Source organism: Ictalurus punctatus, chromosome 21 (assembly GCF_001660625.3).
Source record: "Ictalurus punctatus breed USDA103 chromosome 21, Coco_2.0, whole genome shotgun sequence".
Taxonomy (NCBI): domain Eukaryota; kingdom Metazoa; phylum Chordata; class Actinopteri; order Siluriformes; family Ictaluridae; genus Ictalurus; species Ictalurus punctatus.
Window position 1 is genome coordinate 2,752,729 of NC_030436.2, and position 19,724 is coordinate 2,772,452.

Here is a 19,724-nt window from a genome sequence, read left to right on the forward strand (position 1 = left end):
CAAAATCCCAAAAACATGCCGTTTTAAGACTTCTATATCCACTCTAACTGGCTTCTTTTGTGGGAAATGTTGCTGTGAGCGCTTATCAGAAGCAGTGTGTGAGTGATTTCAGGGTATGAAGTTTTCCCTTGCATGTTCCTCTCTTTCTGTTTAACTTCCTGTGTCTGAGGGGAAAGGTTAAGCAGAACTGACCTGCTTCCTGCTTAGTGCATCCTGGCATCAGGAGAAGGAGGGTCAGGGGTCATAATCAAAGTCACCTTCCTGATTAAATTCCGGAGGGGGTTAACAGAAACGTTCGTTAATTATATGACATTTTCGACATCTTCCCCCCCTGGTTGCCACGTCACATGACGTAGTATTAACATCCTTATTCTTGCGAAGCTGTTCATTAAAACCAGCATTTTGATCAGAATGAGGTATAGTGACGTCACGATCATGTTTGTGATTGGAAGTTAAAGGCTGAAGGTATTATAGCTTTGTTTTCTCATACTCCCAGCATTCCTTGCGATCTTGAGATATTTAGTTGCAAAAATTCGAACGTCAGCATTAGGCATTCGTATAGCTACCGTGCGGACCGCAGTGAACCACCTTCTGCAAAAACAGAATAGCGACGTAAACTCAAATGTGCTGGCGCATAACGCATCTACGAACGCAAGTCAGTCTATCCGGATAAACATCGGGCTTTCTGATCACTGATGGGGAAAGGGCACGGAAATATTATTTACAACCGGGATTTCCTTGAATACCCCCGTGCAGTGTCGGATCTATTTCGAAGGCTTGTGGTACTGCTATATGGTCCTTCTATTCCATGCTAGGTTCATCGCGGGATAAAAAGAGTTTCCGGAAACGAGCCATAACGGTTTTAAATGAAAGCCTACGGAGATGAAACGACTAAAAACGACATGTGGCTGCACTCAGCTGCTCCCCTACGGCCTCCACAGGCGCAAAACAAGCTTCACAGAAGACAGGAAATCTGTCAGCCAGCTGTTACTCTGATCCCGATTCTCAGGTGATTGTGTGCATTTCCTTTAGACCCCTTGCAATACACAAACATCTCCACATCTATAAAAAGCTTGCACCAAAATGTCTGTTCACTATTATAATAATGAATATGGGGCAAGTGGGCTCTGCTCGTTTTTGAACAGACTTTCAGTTTTATTAAGTTCGATCAGTCCGTTGTGTCCGAGTCTCTGCTGGGAAACTCGAGATGGATATAAAAATCCAGTTCGGGGTCAAAAGTCCGATCGGTTTTAAAATGTTTGGGATATATTCCTGAAACGGGCCAGACGCTTCAATATGTGAATCCGTACCCCTGCACTGTTTCTTTGGGGGCCTCGGGTAGCAGATGGCACTATCCCGGCATCAGAGAATTTCCAGTTTTAAAGCAATGCTCTACAAAAAAAAAACATGCTCTTAATGAGCTCATGTGCAGATGGAACATCTGATAAGCCAGGAAGAGCCAGATCTCCAACCGGCAGAACGAGACGTGCAAAGGATCGAGTTGCATGTAAACACTGTGAGCAACGGTGGTGGTGGTGGTGGTGGGGGGGGTTAAACAGGGCTCCCTCTCTCTTTTCATAGGGCTTGATGATCTCATCCTGTCATGATCCGATTACAATAAATTCATGTTTTCCCTCGAAGAATGAACGGCCAACGCCTGGCTTTAATCTCTTTTATTTCTCTCAGTCCCTCTTTCAGTCCCCTCCTTTAGTGTTCACTCTCTTCGTGATTTGTATAAGAATGAGGGCCGAGTGGAAAACTGAGAGCCTTTTTCTGGAAATGGAGCCGAGCTCCGAGTCAGGCTCTGCTGTCTTCGAGTCTCGACTATTCCCGAGGACCCAACCACCATCTGGTTTTCATCCTTTGCTAGCAAAGGTGCCTCCATGACGCTAGTACTAAACAATCGGGTATTTCTCACTGGCAGAGAGTTTTCACAAAGTGTTCAGAGCTTTCACATAAGCCAGATCGGTTAGTATGAGCTTTGACTCCATCAGCGCCTGTATGTCTGGATGCGAAGTCTAAACGTTGATGAGATTTAACACGATTTGATAAAACGGTGTAATGTGGAGAGCACACATACACCCCTGGACAAGTTCCTACTCCCTGGCTTTGCCTTACAAAGCAAGCCGTGTGTGTGTGTGTGTGTGTGTGTGTGTGTGTGTGTATCTCTCGCTCTCTCTCTTTCGCTCGCTCGCTCTCTCTCTCTCTATATGTGGAGGAGAATGAAGCCATTATAGGGTGATACAAAGGCTTTGAGCGCCGCCCATGACCCCGTCAGTTCGTTAAGCTGAACGCCTGCTGAGAAAGTGTGAGGCACGGTTACGATTGGACAAGTGCACAGTGTTCAAAAAATGCCCGCCTCGCCTACTTCCTGATTGGCTGAAAGACATAATTCACTCTTCTTTGAATTGGAAAATGTGCACGCGTTCCTAAATGGGTTGATTCAGTGGAGCAACGGTTTCATCTTTTGATTTCTTTGCAGACAGTGCAGTTATCGGAGAACACCCACCAAGTGTCAGAAAATAGCGACCCATACGCTGCGGTTATGTGTTAGTTGCTATGGTTACATCTCTAAAGGCATTCTCACTCTGCTCTTATTTCTCTTTATTCGCTTCACATTTCCATACACCGTGTTTTATAAACCGTTCCTTCATGTGTTGCATTGACTTCACTCGTTTTTATTTTTCCTTGGCGTGTGACGTTAGTAGGAAGAGTGTAGAAATTGACTCGCCGTGAACTGTTTCTTGGGATAGTGACCAGGGGTTTTGATTTAGAGCCGGGGTTGAATGTAGTCGTGTGTGGGGAAATAACGGCGCAAGAACACAAGGATCAGAAACGAGACGTTTTTGGGCGGTGGTTTTTGCTCGGACGTTTACTTTCTTGCTGGTATTTTATTGGCAAGCCCCAAATATCACGATGCGTACTGTATATGTTGAAAATACCATAGTGCCAAGTGCCATTAACATTCTCTAACCACTTCAATAAAATGAGATGGTTACAGCAGATTCGTAATAAACCGTGATTAGGATCAGGACTGCTCAGGCTGGAGGTCATGTTGTGGCATCAAGGTCAGTTGGTCCAGTTGACACGACTTAAGATTAGTAGTGGGTATCGTGGGAGTTTTCCTAGCGTTTAAAGCCGGATTCACGCGGTACGATTTTGGCCATCTGAGAGCGATTTTGAGAATCCTAAAAGATTCCTATAATCCTAGGACAAAATCTGTAGTCTTTGATCGCCGGCTTGACGCGTTCCCTGGCAGACGATTAATAGCCATTGAAATAATTTTTTCCCTCGGATTAAATTCTGTCAGTGTCGGAAGATTGTATGCACGGTCCTGTACGGAGTAGGAGAAGCCACACTACGAGTCTTCTCACGTGAGTGTTGTCTGTACGGTCCGAGATTAACGACTACCGAGATCCTACAGTGTGAAGTGGCTTACAGCGGGGATCGTGTTCGTACAGTCTGACGAGCAACAGTCGCAAAGGACTATTAAAAATCTCAGTGTGCACCCGGCTTAATCCAGTCGGACGTGAATATCTCCTGTTTAAAATATTCCGAAATGGACAACGTTATGCGGTTAAAACTTTACAGTACGAACTGTATTAAAGGGTATTGTGCAGTTTAAAATATCAGTCAAAGCAGTTAATCTTTGACGCGTTACAAATCCACCCCCTTTTCCTGTTTCCTCGCAGATGTTCTGTGTTCTTCCTGCTTCGTTTTCTTAGAAAGTCCATTTTTTTCCGCACAATTTGTACACCTGACAATTCCCAAGAGTCAGCTCTTCCCTAATCATGACGGCTACCAACCAGGCAGGGGGAAGACTAACGTGCGTTTCCTCTTAGGGGGTGTTCGCACTAGAAGTTTAGTCCGAAACAGGCGCCGCGGTACCGGACCCTGTAGGATCACCTGTAGGAGGTGGTCGGAGTTCGGTCGCGCTGGAACTGTACCGCGATTCCTGTGAACGTACTCGGGACCGCACTTGCTCAGGACGTAAGGTAACCCGCACGTGTGTTTTAGCCGACGCCGCCGCCGTCATCAGTTTCCACAACGTGCGGATTTTTATTAAAAGATAAATAAATGACTCGAAGAATTCCTTGCAACCAGCTGTCTCGTCAAAAAACCGCGCGCGAGCCGCAGAAAGCCGCTTTCTCTCGGACATCTGATGAACGATGCCGTGCAGCTCACATAGACGAAAGTGTCGTTCACTTTGCTGCACGCGACAGCACCCAAATACAGTATCTTTTTAAAAATGTTGAATCTTGTGTTCTCTATGCACGTCTGTGACGACGTAAGACGAACACAAATAGAAAATAGGGTTCAATAGAAACACGGCGGGGGCGCCGGGAGCAAACGCACTCGGATCCGGACCGCGGCAAACGTGGCCAGCGTGAAAACTTTGGGACTGCTGGTCATGCTGTGCCACAGGGTGGCGTAACACCTGGAGGACAGCACCGTCTGCCCTCATTGGCATGAGCCGGTGGACTTTGATTGCCTAGTGTTGCTCTAATTTGACCGGAGAAAGACAGTATGCCATCCATCCTGATCTATACCAGTAGGTCCTTAAATCATCACTGGCATGAGAACATAATTGGATGGTGTGGGAGATGGGAGTGCATTATTCCATCTTGTGGAGCAAAGTAGCTTTTGTGTATGGTGTGTTTTTATTTTTATTTTTGGTTTCAAAGCAGTTCATAGTTCTAATCTATTTCCTAATTCCCAGCCTGTATATTCCCTTGAAAAATGTTCAAGTCGTAAAGAGCATGTTATTACTGAAGGACGACTCCGCTCATAAGCAACGGCTGGCAGACGAGTCAAAAGAGTGAGAGTGTGAGTGTGAGTGTGTTGAGTACAACTGGGAGAGCTCAAGAATGGGATCCTGTGGGACCCAACCAAAAAAAAGCTGCAGGAGAGGCAGTTGATATTTGAACCTATTGCATAAAACACAGGAGGTGACCACCTTAGGCAATGAACGGCATTCACATGAAGACATTATAACCATAAACTTTAATGTTTGTTTATTTTTTAAGTTTCAGGGTTTCGCAACCGAATTTGAATTGTGTTTCCGATTATACACAGTAAATGCATTTGAAAATACATGCTTGAATTAGCAGTTGCAGTTCTAATTAGCGTTTGAGTTTGAGTAATTCGTTGCGGTAGGTTTCTCGTCTCTGATAGAACTAGATATCGAGGGCTTTGTAAATGAAGGTAGCCCGGTCGCGTATGATGGCATTTGTGGTGCGTGTCGGGTAATCTGTGTCTGGATGTAGGAGAGAAATATGTTATCAGGCGCCGTTGTTTAGAGTCGAGTCCTTCTGACTCATCAGATAAGTGTAGCTTGAAAGGATGCAGAGTCAGCAAGTGTGTCCTGAGATTGCTTGTGGTAGAATGATGCCCGGTCCTGCAGACCACCACTGTTTTGTTTCTACAACAACATCTGAAGAGTTTACAAGCTGGAGTTTTTCAGGTGTTCTGGACTTAAAGGGTCACGAAAGCTCAGTCTTTCAGGTCAAGTCTACCTCTCAATGTTTTTGGAAAATGCAGCTTGAATGGGTGTGGATGGCTGTGCGAAGAAGGGAGGGGGAGTGGGTGTGGCAGGGAAAGGCAGTGGAGGAAGGGGGGGGGGGGGTGAGCCTTCTGAATACTCACAATAAAGATGGGTAGTGACAAATTTTGCAGTGGCAGCAATATGCAGGGCTCTGATGAGGCAGAGGATTTCTCTCCTCCTCCTCACCGTGGTTATTGACTCGGGGATCGAGTATCGTGTACTTTTGGTGGTATCGGTACCGACTACTAGATTTTCGGTATCGTGACATCCCTAGTGCAACACGAATGCCTCTCAGGAAATTAGAAGTGGTTTAGTGTTTCATGATGCTTTAAGACTTGAGGAAAAACCTTTATCATTTTAAATTGATGTAACTTACTAGTTGTGCTAATCTTGGGACTTCCCAGTGATTTACATGCTAGCAAGCTGGAAAAATCATGGTAATTGTTCTGGCCTTGTGACAAGTCCTTATACCGTCTCCTACTGATCCCCTCTTCCTCCATCAGCCAATAAGGGTTTGGTGAAACATTTGAAAAATGTGTTTCTTTCGACTGGTGTAGTATTTGAATAGCAACATTCCTGTAGACGTGTGTGTACACAAGCCAGACTAACACAACCTCTTTTTTTTTTTTTTTCTTTTTTTTTGGGTCTTCAGTTCCAATGACTTCAGGACCATAACCGATCTCCTGCTTCATTTTGGACCCCCTTCTCCTGTGAAAATGGCCGACATTGCCGGGTTTGTCTCTGAAGAACCAGCGAAAGGCCCAGGAGAGCTGGATCCGTGTCTGCTGGAAATTGACAGGACGTATGAAATCGTCCCCGCTGTTATCTCCTCCACATGCTGCCTCTTTGGAATTATCTACTGCTTCTTTGGTAAGTTGAGATGGAAATCATTTTGAAGTCACTTTCACAGTTTTTGAAAGTGCTATTGAAATCTGTTCAAGGTTCACCGTTAGAGGTGTCCTGATGGTAGTATCCAGAATGTACTGTATGAGCAATCAACACTGTTTTATCTGGGACGAGGTTCTCTCGCTAGTCAGCGTTTTTAGACCGTATTTGGGCCGCACTCTTGGAAAAAGCGACATAAGGGCAGCTGTCTTCTAAAGTCCCTTATTTTGGGCAAACCTGCATTAAATTGCTTTCTTTGAGAAGGATATTTAGTCCGCTTTGACCACTAAGCTATCGTTTTTAAATGGCTAATGTGATATATATAAAAGAATTTAATCAGCTCATGTCATGCAAAAATATGTATCTGGCTGGTTAGCATTAGTAACATAGCTTAAAACCACCTGTTAGGAAAATGTTTGCTACGCAGGCAGCTGTTTTCTGCCTTTCACATGGGCATAACTGTGACGCGTAAAAACCGAAGAACACGTTCAGTCCGTGTGTGTACGGAGGGCTGAGGGTACCGGTATGAAATAAATTATATGAATAGTTAGGGTTCGATGTGAATTCTTTTCTTTTGTGAATAATGAATAAAATTTTTAAACAAAGGAATAAATATCTTCCAGCATTTTAATGATTTACTGGTTGTTGTTTTTTTTTTCATGCTGAGGCCTCGGTGTACGCCAGGGAATAATTCGGTCTGTCAACATGATCCGTCACAGATAATTCAAAGGCCTAAAGCCATAGTATTACAGTATTATATCAGACTCTCTCACTTCCGATTTGCTTTGTTTACTCTCCCGCTTACTTATTCACTCTTGGTCCTGTGAATGGCTGCTGGCTTAAAATAGTTGGCCTTTTGTTGTGCCTGAAGTTGAGTTGTTGTATAAATAAATTTTAATATTCAGATATGCAAATAAGTTCATCTTCGGTGGATATTAGCTACCAGAAGAGGGGAAAAGAAGGGAAAAGGGTCTTGGCATAATGATTTTTTCCATTGTGTGTGAATTTTCCTCATGTCGATGGAAGCACATGTGCAATATAATGAAATAATGAACGCATTTAATGAGTCAGTGCGTTTACACGGACAACAATAATCCGATATTAAGACGATACTCTGATTAAGAGACTAGCATGTAAACAGAGATTATTGATGAGATTATTGATGACCTTAATCTGACTAAAGTCACACTCGAAGTAAACGCAGATGGAATTAAGACGTGTGGAGTCTTCCCGTTTTAGTCGCGTTATCGACGTGCGTTACAGACATGCACGCCCGCGTGACCGTAAAAGCAGCACACTTGGAAGACTTAGGGTTAGGGTCACGCCATGTTAGGGTCGCTTTCTTTTATGTTTATCCATGTGGATTTAGGGCATAAGGTATACCCAAATAATGCGGTATAATCATTCAATACTGAACTAATTCAATAAAAGATTTTACTTTATTCCATTTAATGTTTTAAAATACGTACACATTTTAACTAATGCGCATAATCCGTATAACTTTTCACGTTGACATCTCCCAGCTCTGTGTGTGTGTGTGTGTGTGTGTGTGTGTGTGTGTGGGGTGGGGGGGGGCAGCTTACAGTTTTTGTGCTTTATGGGAACTAGTGCTGTTATTTCATAGCAGTCACTTTTGTTTGACCTCAACCACTCCCTTTCATTTCAGTCAAATGGATGCGGTGTTAAACTCTCATGCAACTGGGGAACGTCAAACCATGAACCATCAAACCAAAACTCAACTTTAGTTATTTAAAGTTGAGACTTGGAGATGTTATTTTACGGTTATGATGCAGTGCTTTTGTTCAGGTTTGCCTTTTCAGCCTTTGAGCTACAGAATTCTGCTGTAGCTTCAAGGAATAATCCATACTGTTATTAATATAACACTCGTGTTAATATACCAAACGTACAGAATACACAGGAACCGGACTTGGCAATGCGGCTAATGTAAATATAGCATACGGTGTAAAATGTGCTTGTATGACGACTGAGCCTAAACTGTATTATTTCAGCCACTGATATTAAATCTCTCTTGCAGGTTACCGCTGCTTCAAAGCCATCATGTTCTTGTCGGGTTTGTTGTTTGGCTCGGTGATTATCTTCCTGCTGTGCTATAAGGAGCGAGTGTTAGACACACAACTGAGCATAGAGGCAAGCGCTGGAATAGGCCTGGGCATCGGGCTTCTGTGTGGCCTCGTCACTATGCTAGTGCGCAGCGTCGGCCTCTTCATGACGGGTATCCTGCTCGGCCTGCTCCTTGCCATCGGTGGCCTTTTGCTCGCACACCAGCTGTACACACCCAGCACCTTGTGGGTAAGCACACAATACACCTCCAGAAATATGCCAGCACACTCTATACACTATTTTCAACGAAGAACACACCTTTTAAAGAGAATTTTTATCAGCCTGCACGCCAGCACTCTGTGGCAGTGGGCACACTGTGCTTCCTGACTTGCGCCAAGGATCGACGATTTAGTTTCAAAATTCATGCCGAGCGTCTAGCTAGCTATAGCTCGCTTTCTATTTTTTGCCCTATAAATGACACTCAACGCTACACACCCAGCACTTTGTGGGTATGTATACACAATATACTTCCTAAAATAGGCAGTCCCCTCTGAAAGTATTGGAACAGCAAGCTAATGCAGGATTTTTCTTTTTCTTTCTCCTCTATACAGCGAGTAAATTCGGGTGTGAGATCAGATTAATTGATCAGAATTTCAGTTTTCATTTACCGATATTTACATGTAGATGTGTTAAACAACTTTTGAGCATGGTTCCTTGTTTGGCAGACCACCCTTCTTTTTATTTTTTTTGGCAAGCAAAAGTAATGGATCAGATAGTCTTAAAGCTAATTAGAGTAAATAGCACTTAATATTTGGTTGCATATCCCTTGTGTGCAATAACTGCATCAAGCAGGTGACCCACTGACATCACCACCCTGTTGTGTTGGGTTTCTCCCTTCAGTCTGCTCTTCAGGAGGTGAAATGCATGCTCAAGTGGGTTATGGTCTGGTGATTGACTTGGCCAGTCTAAAACCTTCCACTTGCTCCCCCTGATGAAGTCTTTTGTTGTGTCGGCAGTGTGCTTTTCTGTAAATTGGCAGACAGTGTTTCTCTAGACTTTTGAATTCATTCTGCTGCTACCATCATGAGTTACACCATCCATAAAATTTAGTGAGTCCGTTCCAGAAGCAGCCATGCAAGCCCAAGCCATGACACTACCGCCATTGTGCATGACTAATGAGCTTGTATGTTTTGGATCATGAGCAGATCCTTTCTTTCTCCACACTTTGGTCTTTCCATCTCTTTGGTAGAGGTTCATCTTGGTTCCAGGACTTTTATGGCTCATCACTGTATTTCTTTGGGAATTCCAATTGGGCTTCCAGATTCTTACTGCTGATGACTGGTTTGCATCTTGTGGTATGGCTTCTATATTTGTGCACTTCAAGTCTTCTTCGGATCGTGATCCCCTCACCCCTGCCCCGTGAAGGTTGTTTTCACTGACTGACTGTCTTTGTGTTTCTTTTCACAGCTCTCACATCGTTTGCCATCGATTGCTGCTGTTTTTCTTGGCCGACCTGGTCACAGTCGCTTGGCCAACCACACCAGTGGTTTCTTTCCTTTTCAGGGAATTCCAAATTGTTGTATTGGCTATGCCCAATGCTTGTGCAATGGCTGATAGATTTCCCCTCTCTTCTTAGCTTCAATATGGCATGATTTCTCCCATAGATACCAGCTCTCTGGTCTTTATGTTGGTTTATCCTTTTTAACAACAAATGCCTTTCACAGGTGAAACTGAAGGCTCAAACCAAGAGTAGCCGTTCAGAGCTATTCATTCTTTAAACAGTTGATTTAACAGGGCACACCTGGGCAGCAAGAAACACTCATCAGTCACATGTTTCAATATTTTTGATCTTGAAAAATTGAGAGGGTGCAAACAAAAGGGTTAACACCTCTAGATGTAAATATGAGGGAATGAAAGCTGAAATTATGATCCAGTCATCTCAAACCCAGCTGACATCAATGTATAGCAAAACAATAGAATTGGCCTTGCCGTTCCAATACTTTCGAAGGGGACTGTATTAACTTAAACTTTTTTTTTTGTTTGTTTGTTTTCTTTATTAATTTGCTGCAAACACAGCTTTCAGTTGAAAGTATAGATCATTTTCTTATTTACATAGAACTGAAAATTTTAATTCAGTTTATTGGTCTGCATGCACCATTTCAGACACGTATTACCCTTGAGTAAAAATCAGCCGCTCTATACAACAAGCACTATGCACTCCCTGAAATATGTGACTGTTATTTTCAAGAAAAAGGTGTTGCGCATGTGATTTTTGAGCTAAACATAAAGGTGTGTATATGTGTGTTAAGTATGCCAACATAATTTCTGTAGATACATTTACTATTGAACAGAATGAACTGCATGCACTCTTCAGTTATGAATCCACTTTTAAATCAATCTCAGCAGCTCAACACACCCATCACCCTGTGGGAACAGACACAATACACTTCCTGAAATGGGAACATGCCCTGAAAGTACTGCAGATCATGTTTTTAGCTAAAATTACACTCTGGATGGGATGCCAAACCATCACGGGGTGCGCACACGTTCATGCGCTCAGTCACACTAACGGGCAATTTAGACGCCTACCAGCATGTTTTGGAAGGTGGGAGGGAACCTGCACGGACACGGGGATAACATGAAACTCCGCGTAGACCGTAAACTGAGCTCAGGTTTGAACCCTAGAGCTGGTAACACTACCTTTCTGTAAGTGTATGTACTTGATAGGAAATCCTTCAAGATTCAGTTTTAACTGTGTGTTCCTCTGTGTTTCCATGTGGCTTAAAAAGCCAAGCTGCATATTAATGTAATTGCACTTTATTGGTGCTGACTAAAAACTAAGTTAGTGTTTTAGTTAGCGTCCTGCAAATGTCTTCCAGTATGGAGATATAAATTCCTGAAATATTCTGATGTCTCTGTTGTTTTCTATTTTAAGCAGCAAATGTGTATGGAGACAGTTGGCATATTCTGAGCAGCAGTTCAAAAGGATTTTGGGGATACACTTGACACATCTTGGAGGCATGCTTTATCCCTTATTTTCCTTCGTTATTAATTGCTAAATTGGCCTTGCATTGGGAAAATGGGTAAATATATACATCTACTATACCCGGGTGATTGTGGACACCAAGCACATTACACAAGGAAACCACTGTTTGGGAAAAGCAGGAAGGCATGCGAGTGTCATAGGAAGCCTGATGACTGCACGCTTGGGACACATGGTATATGACTCATTGTAGCTTGAGAAATACCAGATCGGTCAGTTAGTGCTGGCTCTAATAAAGTGTCCAAGTGTTGCACAGCATTAAAAGGAGATGCCATGGAAAATGGAACTGTCCAGCATTCCCTCTTCATTCAATGACTGGTCTTATTTGGCTTAATTTGTGGATGTATATTTTCTTTTTTTTTTTTTTTTTTTTAAATATGTTATATTCCTTAAGTTAATGCCTTCAATAGGAAATGCAGAGGATTCACAAAATGTGTGTAAATAAAATACACGAGTGTTTACATAAGTGCAGTAACCCGTCGCACTGTACGTGATCTGAAGCTGGTCGATCAAGGTTGACATTAGTCGTCGTGTGCATAAATGTATTTTATTTACACACGCACGAGTATACGAGGGTACAAACGTTTTTCTGGATTTTTACATGATTGTGAAAGAGCTCGTGTAAATGCTTGTACGAACAATTTATGAAGAAATCTGTTCATTACCAGCTTGATAAATGAGGCCCATTGACTCCAGACATGTATTCATGTAGATTAAATACTAAACATGTTTCTGTATGCATGCTCGGAAGGATTTGTTGACATTTTCTGGCACCGCACGTTTGTGTGTTTCCAACTCCATCCTATCCTACCCAACCCTTCATGACACATTTTTAGCATTTTGGTTGGTTTAAATGTGAATCCAAATGGCAAATAAACCAAAAAGTGAAGTAATGGGTGAGAGGTTCCAATGCATCATGGTTATATAGGTGAATATGATGTTCCACACCTGATGTTTCTGTGTGTATTTAACATGGTGTGTGTGTGTGTGTGTGTGTGTGTGTGTGTGTAAATGAATGACAGGTGCCCGTAGGTGTCCTCCTTGGCACTGGCATGCTGTGTGCCGTTTTAACGCTTCAGTGGCAGAGGTTTTTCACCATCATCTCCACAGCTGTGTTTGGCGCTGCCATCATGACAGTGTGTGCTGATTACTTTGTGGAATTGCTGATGCTGGTTACACACATCTATAACTGTCTGCGCCTTGTCCCTGCTCCCGCACCGCTCTGCTGGTACAGCTGGGTCATTCTGGGCATCTGGCCTATGCTCAGCATTATGGGAGGATTAGTGCAGTGGAAGCTCACCGCCGAAGGTTTTTCACACACTGAAGGTATTGTATGATACCGCTGAATATAATAGTGTTCGATTATATTACTAAATAGAAATGACTATTATTGTACTATTTACCCCTACAAATATCACAGATCTTTACAAATATATATATATATATATATATATATATATATATATATATATATATATATATATATATATATATATATATATATATTTATATATATTTATATATATATTTTATATATATATATATTTTTTATATATATATATTTTATATATATATATATATATATATATATATATATATATATATATATATATATTTTTTTTTTATATATATATATATTTTTTATATATATATATATATATATATATATATATATATATATTATATTATATATTATATATATATTTTCAGCTCATTCTGTTACCTTATTGTTTTACTCTTCCTCTCTTTCTCAGTGATCATCAGTAGAAGGCAGAAGCGATTGCAGCTGATGAGAATAAGACAGAAAGATGTGAAAAAGCTGCAGCTGTCTGCAGGTCAGGAGGGGACGTATCGCCGTAAACCCACTCCTGTAAAACGCTACGCTGGAGATCTTCTAGCTCCAGTTAGTTTCAGTAGAACCAAACTGACTTGTTTGTTTATTCTCTTAAAAATGAGAATGTGTGGATAGTTTCAAGATGTTGGGCTATAGATGGCCAAACTGGGTGTTCAGTCCTGTGGTTTCCTTTAATCACCATAGCAGTGTTCAGCACTGAAACATCGTCGTTCACGTTTGTTTGACCAGTTACTACGGCTCCGGTAACTTTAATTTCCATACGTCACAAACCCTGCTAGAGGGCAACAAAAATGTTTTTGTTTTGGTGATGCAAAATCTCTTACCCAGACAACATGTCTTGGTATGTTAATCAGGGATTTGGTGGCAAGGGAAGAGATTTGTACACTGGCAATTATTCAGAGGCTCAGGAGGATCAGATCAGTAAAAGGCCCACAACTGGCCAATCAGGAGACTCGTACAGTTAAAGTGATGGCTCAACCAGAAATGAAATGTAGAATCTAGCCCTTTAGCAGTAACGTGGGTGATCATCAAGTAGTTTATGGCTGAGGTTTACTTCTTTAGTTTTGCCCTGGAGCTACCAGGCTAATGAGTCATGTTTACAGCCTCTAGTTTGGCATAGTCCAAACTGGATGTTTAAATCCTCTCTCACTCAGATATTGGTTGACTCATTAGTAGCATTTGTACGTATTCACTCACTGAGCACTTTATAAGGAACGTTATTGGGATCATGCTTACTCATTCATGCAAATGTGATCAGTCATTTTAACAGTGGCATTATTGTTGGTGCCAAATGGGCCGGTTTGAAGATTTCTATAAGCGTTGATCTCAAGGGATTTTCACGCTTAACAGTCTCTAGAATTATGCAGTAAAGAAAAAAACATCCAGTGAGCGGCAGCTCGGCATACAGAAACGCTTGTCGACGAGAGAGGCCGCCAGAGAATCGCCATACTGGTTCGAGCTGACGGAAAGGCTCCTGGAAGCACTCTGTACAATTGTGTTGAGCAGAAAAGCATCTCAGAATGCACAACACGATAAACCTTGAGGCTGATGGGCGACAACAGCAGATGATCATGCCAGGTTCTGCTTCTGTCAGCCAAGAACAGAAAAGCTGAGGCTGCAGTGTGCACAGGCTCACTAAAACTAGACAGTTGAAGACTGGAAAAACGTAGCCTGGTCTGATGAATCTCGATTTCTGCTGAGACACACAGGTGCTGGGGTCAGAATTTGGTGCCAACTGCATGAATCTATGGAACCAACCTGCCTTGTGTCAACAGTCCAGGCTGGTGGAGGTGGTGTAATGGTGTGGGGAATGTTTTCTTGGCACACTTTGGGCTTGTTAATACCAATCAATCGTCACTTGAACGCCACAGCCTATTCGAGTATTGTTGCTGACCATGTGCATCCCTTCATGACCACAGTTTACCCATCTTCTAATGGATATTTCCAGCGTGATAATGCACCATGTCGCACAGCAAAAATAGTCTCAAACTGGTTTCATGAACATGACAACGAGTTCAGTGTTCTCCAGTGGTCTTCCCAGTCACCGCATCTGACTCCAATAGAACACCTTTGGGATGTGGTAGAACGGGAGATTCGCAGCATGAAAGTGCACCTGGAAAATCTGCAGGAATTGCGTGACGTGTTCATGTAAACATGGACCGGACTCTCAAAAAAAAAAAGTTTCCAATATCTTGTGGAATCCATGCCATGAAGAATTGAGGCTGTTCTGAGAGCAAAGGAAGGCCCTACCCAGCGTTAGCATAGTGTTCCTAATAAAGTCTTCTGTGAGTGCACATATTTTCATCTAATAAGGAATATAAATCTTTTTAGGTATTTGGTACTATATTCTCATCCATATCACGACCAATGTACAAGTCCGCCTTTGGGTTAAATCTCTCACCGGAGTCTGTGCAGAATAAAAACAAATTATATGCTGAGGAAGAAAGTGGTTCTGGTGGGGGTTTTTTTTGTTTTGTTTTGTTTTTTTTGTTTTTTTCCCAGTGTGGACAACAGGTCCATGAAAATTCAAAAATTATAATAATTTAAAAAAGCACAGTGGACCAAACGGTCAATCCAACTGAGGGATATATTTATTATTAATGTATTAATTGCTTTTTAGGCAAATATCATCATAATGACTGTCAAGTTGCTTTGTATTTTTTTTGTACCAAGTGTAACTCTGCTTGTCTGCTTTAACCCTGTAGAGTTATCTGCAGAGTCTCCGGGAGCGTCAGATGGGCACCGGCACGTCCCTGAGCAGCCTGAGTACCGCCAACCATACCATGGTGGATATGGATTATGATACTGGATCTACAGTTCCACTCACACACACCACAGCAGCAGCACGCACCTGAATATGAGCTGCATTCGTCAGTGGTTAAAGAACTAACTGTCCGGATAAGGAGAAAACAAGATTGCGTGGTACTTCATAGTAAAGTCAGACGGTATGACTGAGATTTTGGTCAGGTCCGAAAGTCCACTGCCAAGAACTGTTATTTCATCACGTTTAAAACCTTAACACAGCCCTGTCTGATTCAAATTAAGACTCTATCATTCACTAATATTAGGCAGAGAAAGTCTTATTAATTTAAAGCAGTGGGAGTTTGTGTGTGTGTGTGTGTGTGTGTGTGTGATTTATATAAAGTGTGTGAGAACATTACATTTATGTAGATTTAAATTTTACACAGTGAATTTTTCAGACAGCTACACACCGGATCTGTCCCAGTTTTAAATCTGCAGTGTAAAGATTTCTGATCATTGCCATGCAGTGAAATTTGGTTGTAGGTGAATGTATACATCTTTCCAGCCTGAAAATTGGCTCAGCTCACAGCCAGAACAGAACTGCTCAGCTCTCCCCCTTTTTCAGCAGGCATACTGTGTGTGTGTGTGTGTGTGTGTGTGTGTGTGTGTGTGTGTGTGTGTGTGTGTGAGTGAGAGAGAGAGAGAGTCACTTGTGGGAAAGGGTACAGTTGCAATTCACCTTGCGGACTACAGAGGGCTCTAAAACATCAAATGACTGAAGTAAGTGTCTGTTCTGGAATATGTAGGATCCTCGGTGTAAAATTGTGTGACAGTTTTCTATAGCTTATGAGGAAACAATGGTTCTCGATGGACTTAAACTCTGGACCTGACTGTGTGGAGATATAAATCGTCTAATTCAAATCATTAGGACTTCAGTAGATCACTGTATATGGGTGTAAATGGACTTGGTAGGCCTTTAACATTAGTTGGCTTTTCATTTGCCGACTAATAACCAGCAAACAGTATTTATTTTTATAATGGCCTGCCCTGTCTCTTAAGTTCAAAATGTTCACTTTTTAACCTGCCACCACATATCGTCGTCATCTTAGGTTTAGTCAATTCCGGTATTTCCCCGACTATAAGATGCTTTTTTGGATTCCTATAGTAGATGCTGTGATTTTTTTAAAATAAATAAATAAATAAAATAGTTATTTATTTATTTATTTTGCAGTGAAGTGACTGCCTTCACAGATATTTGACCAAATGGTGATCAAATGAAAAACTCCATTCTTTGCGTATGGGTAAGAGATTGTTGAAGTTCTGATTATTATTATTATTATTATTATTATTATTATTATTAGCATGTTCATGTCATTTCAGCAAATACTGGCCTTATTGTTAACTGTGGAAAGTCTTTTCCGTTGCGTTTTTTTTTTTTTAAGTCATATTAGTTTACAAAGTGACCTCACACATTCACGTTTCACAAAAAAAATTGGGCAGTTTTTACAAGTAGGATGGCCCACACTCATAATTATTGAAGATGCATCAACGTGCTTTATACAACTTAGCAACTTGTAGCAATATAGCAGCTTAGGGGGCATCTTATAGTCTGGAAAATACAGTTATACCTTTTAATAAGTTTTTAATGTAGCATAGAGTGTAGTGAACGTGGGAAAAGACAGAGTACATGGACATCCAAGTCCCCCCCCCCTTCTTCGCCCGCCTGTAAGGCCTACCTTATTGGTAAGATTTTACTTTTTTGTTGTCTGAGAGTGATTTGATTTTTTTTTTTTTTTCCTTTTTTTCTTTTCCCCACCTCTATCGAGGCATCTGAGAGAATGTTTAAGGCTCTGCTTCAGACTCGATGAGAGCATTGTGAAATGACTCCAGAAGCATTTTGTGTGCGTGTCTGCATTCGAATCGTTTTAAACTATGGGTTTGTACAGTCGTGTATAATTTGATTTACTCGTGTCTGTATCATTTATCAGATGCATGTGTATAGCTTTCCACAGTAGTGGTTCTGTGAACATGCTGACCGTTTGATCAGCAGTTTTATCCTTCCAGTACCTTTTTTTTTTTTTTTTTTTTTGTATTAAGGGGATTGTCTGGACATGAGTGCAAGTGGAATCTGCAGTACGATTACTCTTATTACTTACTAGAACGTTTGTCAAACTAATTTCTCATTTTCCTTTTTTTATTTTATTTTATTTTCTTTTTATAAACCATAGGATTTCTCCTAGGTAGCTGCAGCTTGTCTCATTCAATATATCTGTTTCTAATATAATGAGTCTTTAAAGACTGTTAGTGGGAGATGTGAGTTCCTGCACTTAAATCTGTCAATCAGTGCCTTAAGGTTAGACGAAGTTAAATGACCAGTCTCTGCGTTTTCTGGTCATCTTGTGTACAAGATGCTTCTGCAACCCCTCTAGAAAGTGACAGTTTGTCACTCCAGGTCTGTGTCTTGTAGGTGGGACCTGTCCAGTATCCCTGAACATGTCATTTTTAAACCATTAAAAATAATCTGTACAAAAGAATCGATTTGTTTGCTATACTGACCAAACAACTAAAGATAATAGAAACCTCTTTAACAGATTTGTCTTGGGTTAGTTAAACACTAGTGTGAATTTCGTATCTCTGTCTTGATTGGTATCGTGATTTGTACGTGTATGTTCATGTGAATCAGTCATTCAAGAGAAGTTCACCTTTTAAAAGTAAGATTTTTTTTGAACGCAGAAAATATCTGGATTATTCTGAAAATCTTATTTCTTATTCTTAAATCTTATTCTGTTAATCTTATTCAGAATGGTAGAAATTGAGACCAGCAACCTATTAAAACCGAGTGTACACAATTTTTATGGACATCAGATATTGGCTCCAGTCAAAACCTACAGTATAAAATTTAGATTAGTCACTATGGGAATAAATTTAGGAAAATACCAGTTTGCTTTTTGCCCAATATCATTGCTTCATGAAGTTTGAAAGAATGGTCTCCTGATGTTTTTCTACTTATTAGTATGATCACACACACTTTACACATTGAACTAGCATTTAGAGTAGCCAATGGTTTGTTGTTTTTTTTTAAACTTGTAAATTCAGACAATCCAAGTTTGTATAAGATTGTTTGTTTTGAGATTATAAACTTCCTACGTGTTGCTGTATCTCACTTTTGGCGACGACTATACGGAGGTAGATATATAGTTTATATAAAATGTTGGTTCACTTAAAGGTTTCTTTTGAATAAAACTGTGTAAAATGAAGACTTTTTAAAAAGGGAAATATCCCTGCCAGACAGACTCTATATATATATATATATATATATATAGATATAGATATATAGAGATATAGAGATATAGAGATATAGAGATATAGAGATATAGAGATAGATATATAGATATATAGATATATAGATATATAGATATATAGATATAGATATATAGATATAGATATATAGATATAGATATATAGATATAGATATATAGATATAGATATATAGATATAGATATATAGATATAGATATATATATATAGATATATAGATATAGATATATAGATATAGATATATAGATATAGATATATAGATATAGATATATAGATATAGATATATAGATATAGATATATAGATATAGATATATAGATATAGATATATAGATATAGATATATAGATATAGATATATAGATATAGATATATAGATATAGATATATAGATATAGATATATAGATATAGATATATAGATATAGATATATAGATATAGATATATAGATATAGATATATAGATATAGATATATAGATATAGATATATAGATATAGATATATAGATATAGATATATAGATATAGATATATAGATATAGATATATAGATATAGATATATAGATATAGATATATAGATATAGATATATAGATATAGATATATAGATATAGATATATAGATATAGATATATAGATATAGATATATAGATATAGAGATATAGATATAGATATATAGATATAGATATATAGATATAGATATATAGATATATAGATATAGATATATAGATATAGATATATAGATATAGATATATAGATATATAGATATATAGATATAGATATATAGATA

At 40.1% G+C, this 19,724-nt stretch overlaps 1 protein-coding gene across 2 annotated transcripts in view; it reads left to right on the top strand.

Annotated features, from left to right (window-relative positions):
* The window catches only part of LOC108255238 (transmembrane protein 198), a 33,798-nt gene extending 14,911 nt beyond the window's left edge, over positions 1-18,887 (top strand). Inside the window, exons 2-6 of one of the 2 annotated variants that reach the window (XM_017451056.3) lie at positions 6,198-6,415; positions 8,466-8,740; positions 12,557-12,860; positions 13,289-13,369; positions 15,594-18,887. In XM_017451056.3, the coding sequence (XP_017306545.1) occupies positions 6,262-6,415; positions 8,466-8,740; positions 12,557-12,860; positions 13,289-13,369; positions 15,594-15,691 (912 nt within the window). In that variant the 5' untranslated portion in view covers positions 6,198-6,261 and the 3' untranslated portion in view covers positions 15,692-18,887. Of the gene's footprint in view, positions 1-6,197; positions 6,416-8,465; positions 8,741-12,556; positions 12,861-13,288; positions 13,438-15,593 lie in introns of both variants that reach the window. The other variant, XM_017451054.3, reaches the window with a different exon arrangement.
* The last annotated feature ends 837 nt before the right edge of the window (positions 18,888-19,724 follow it).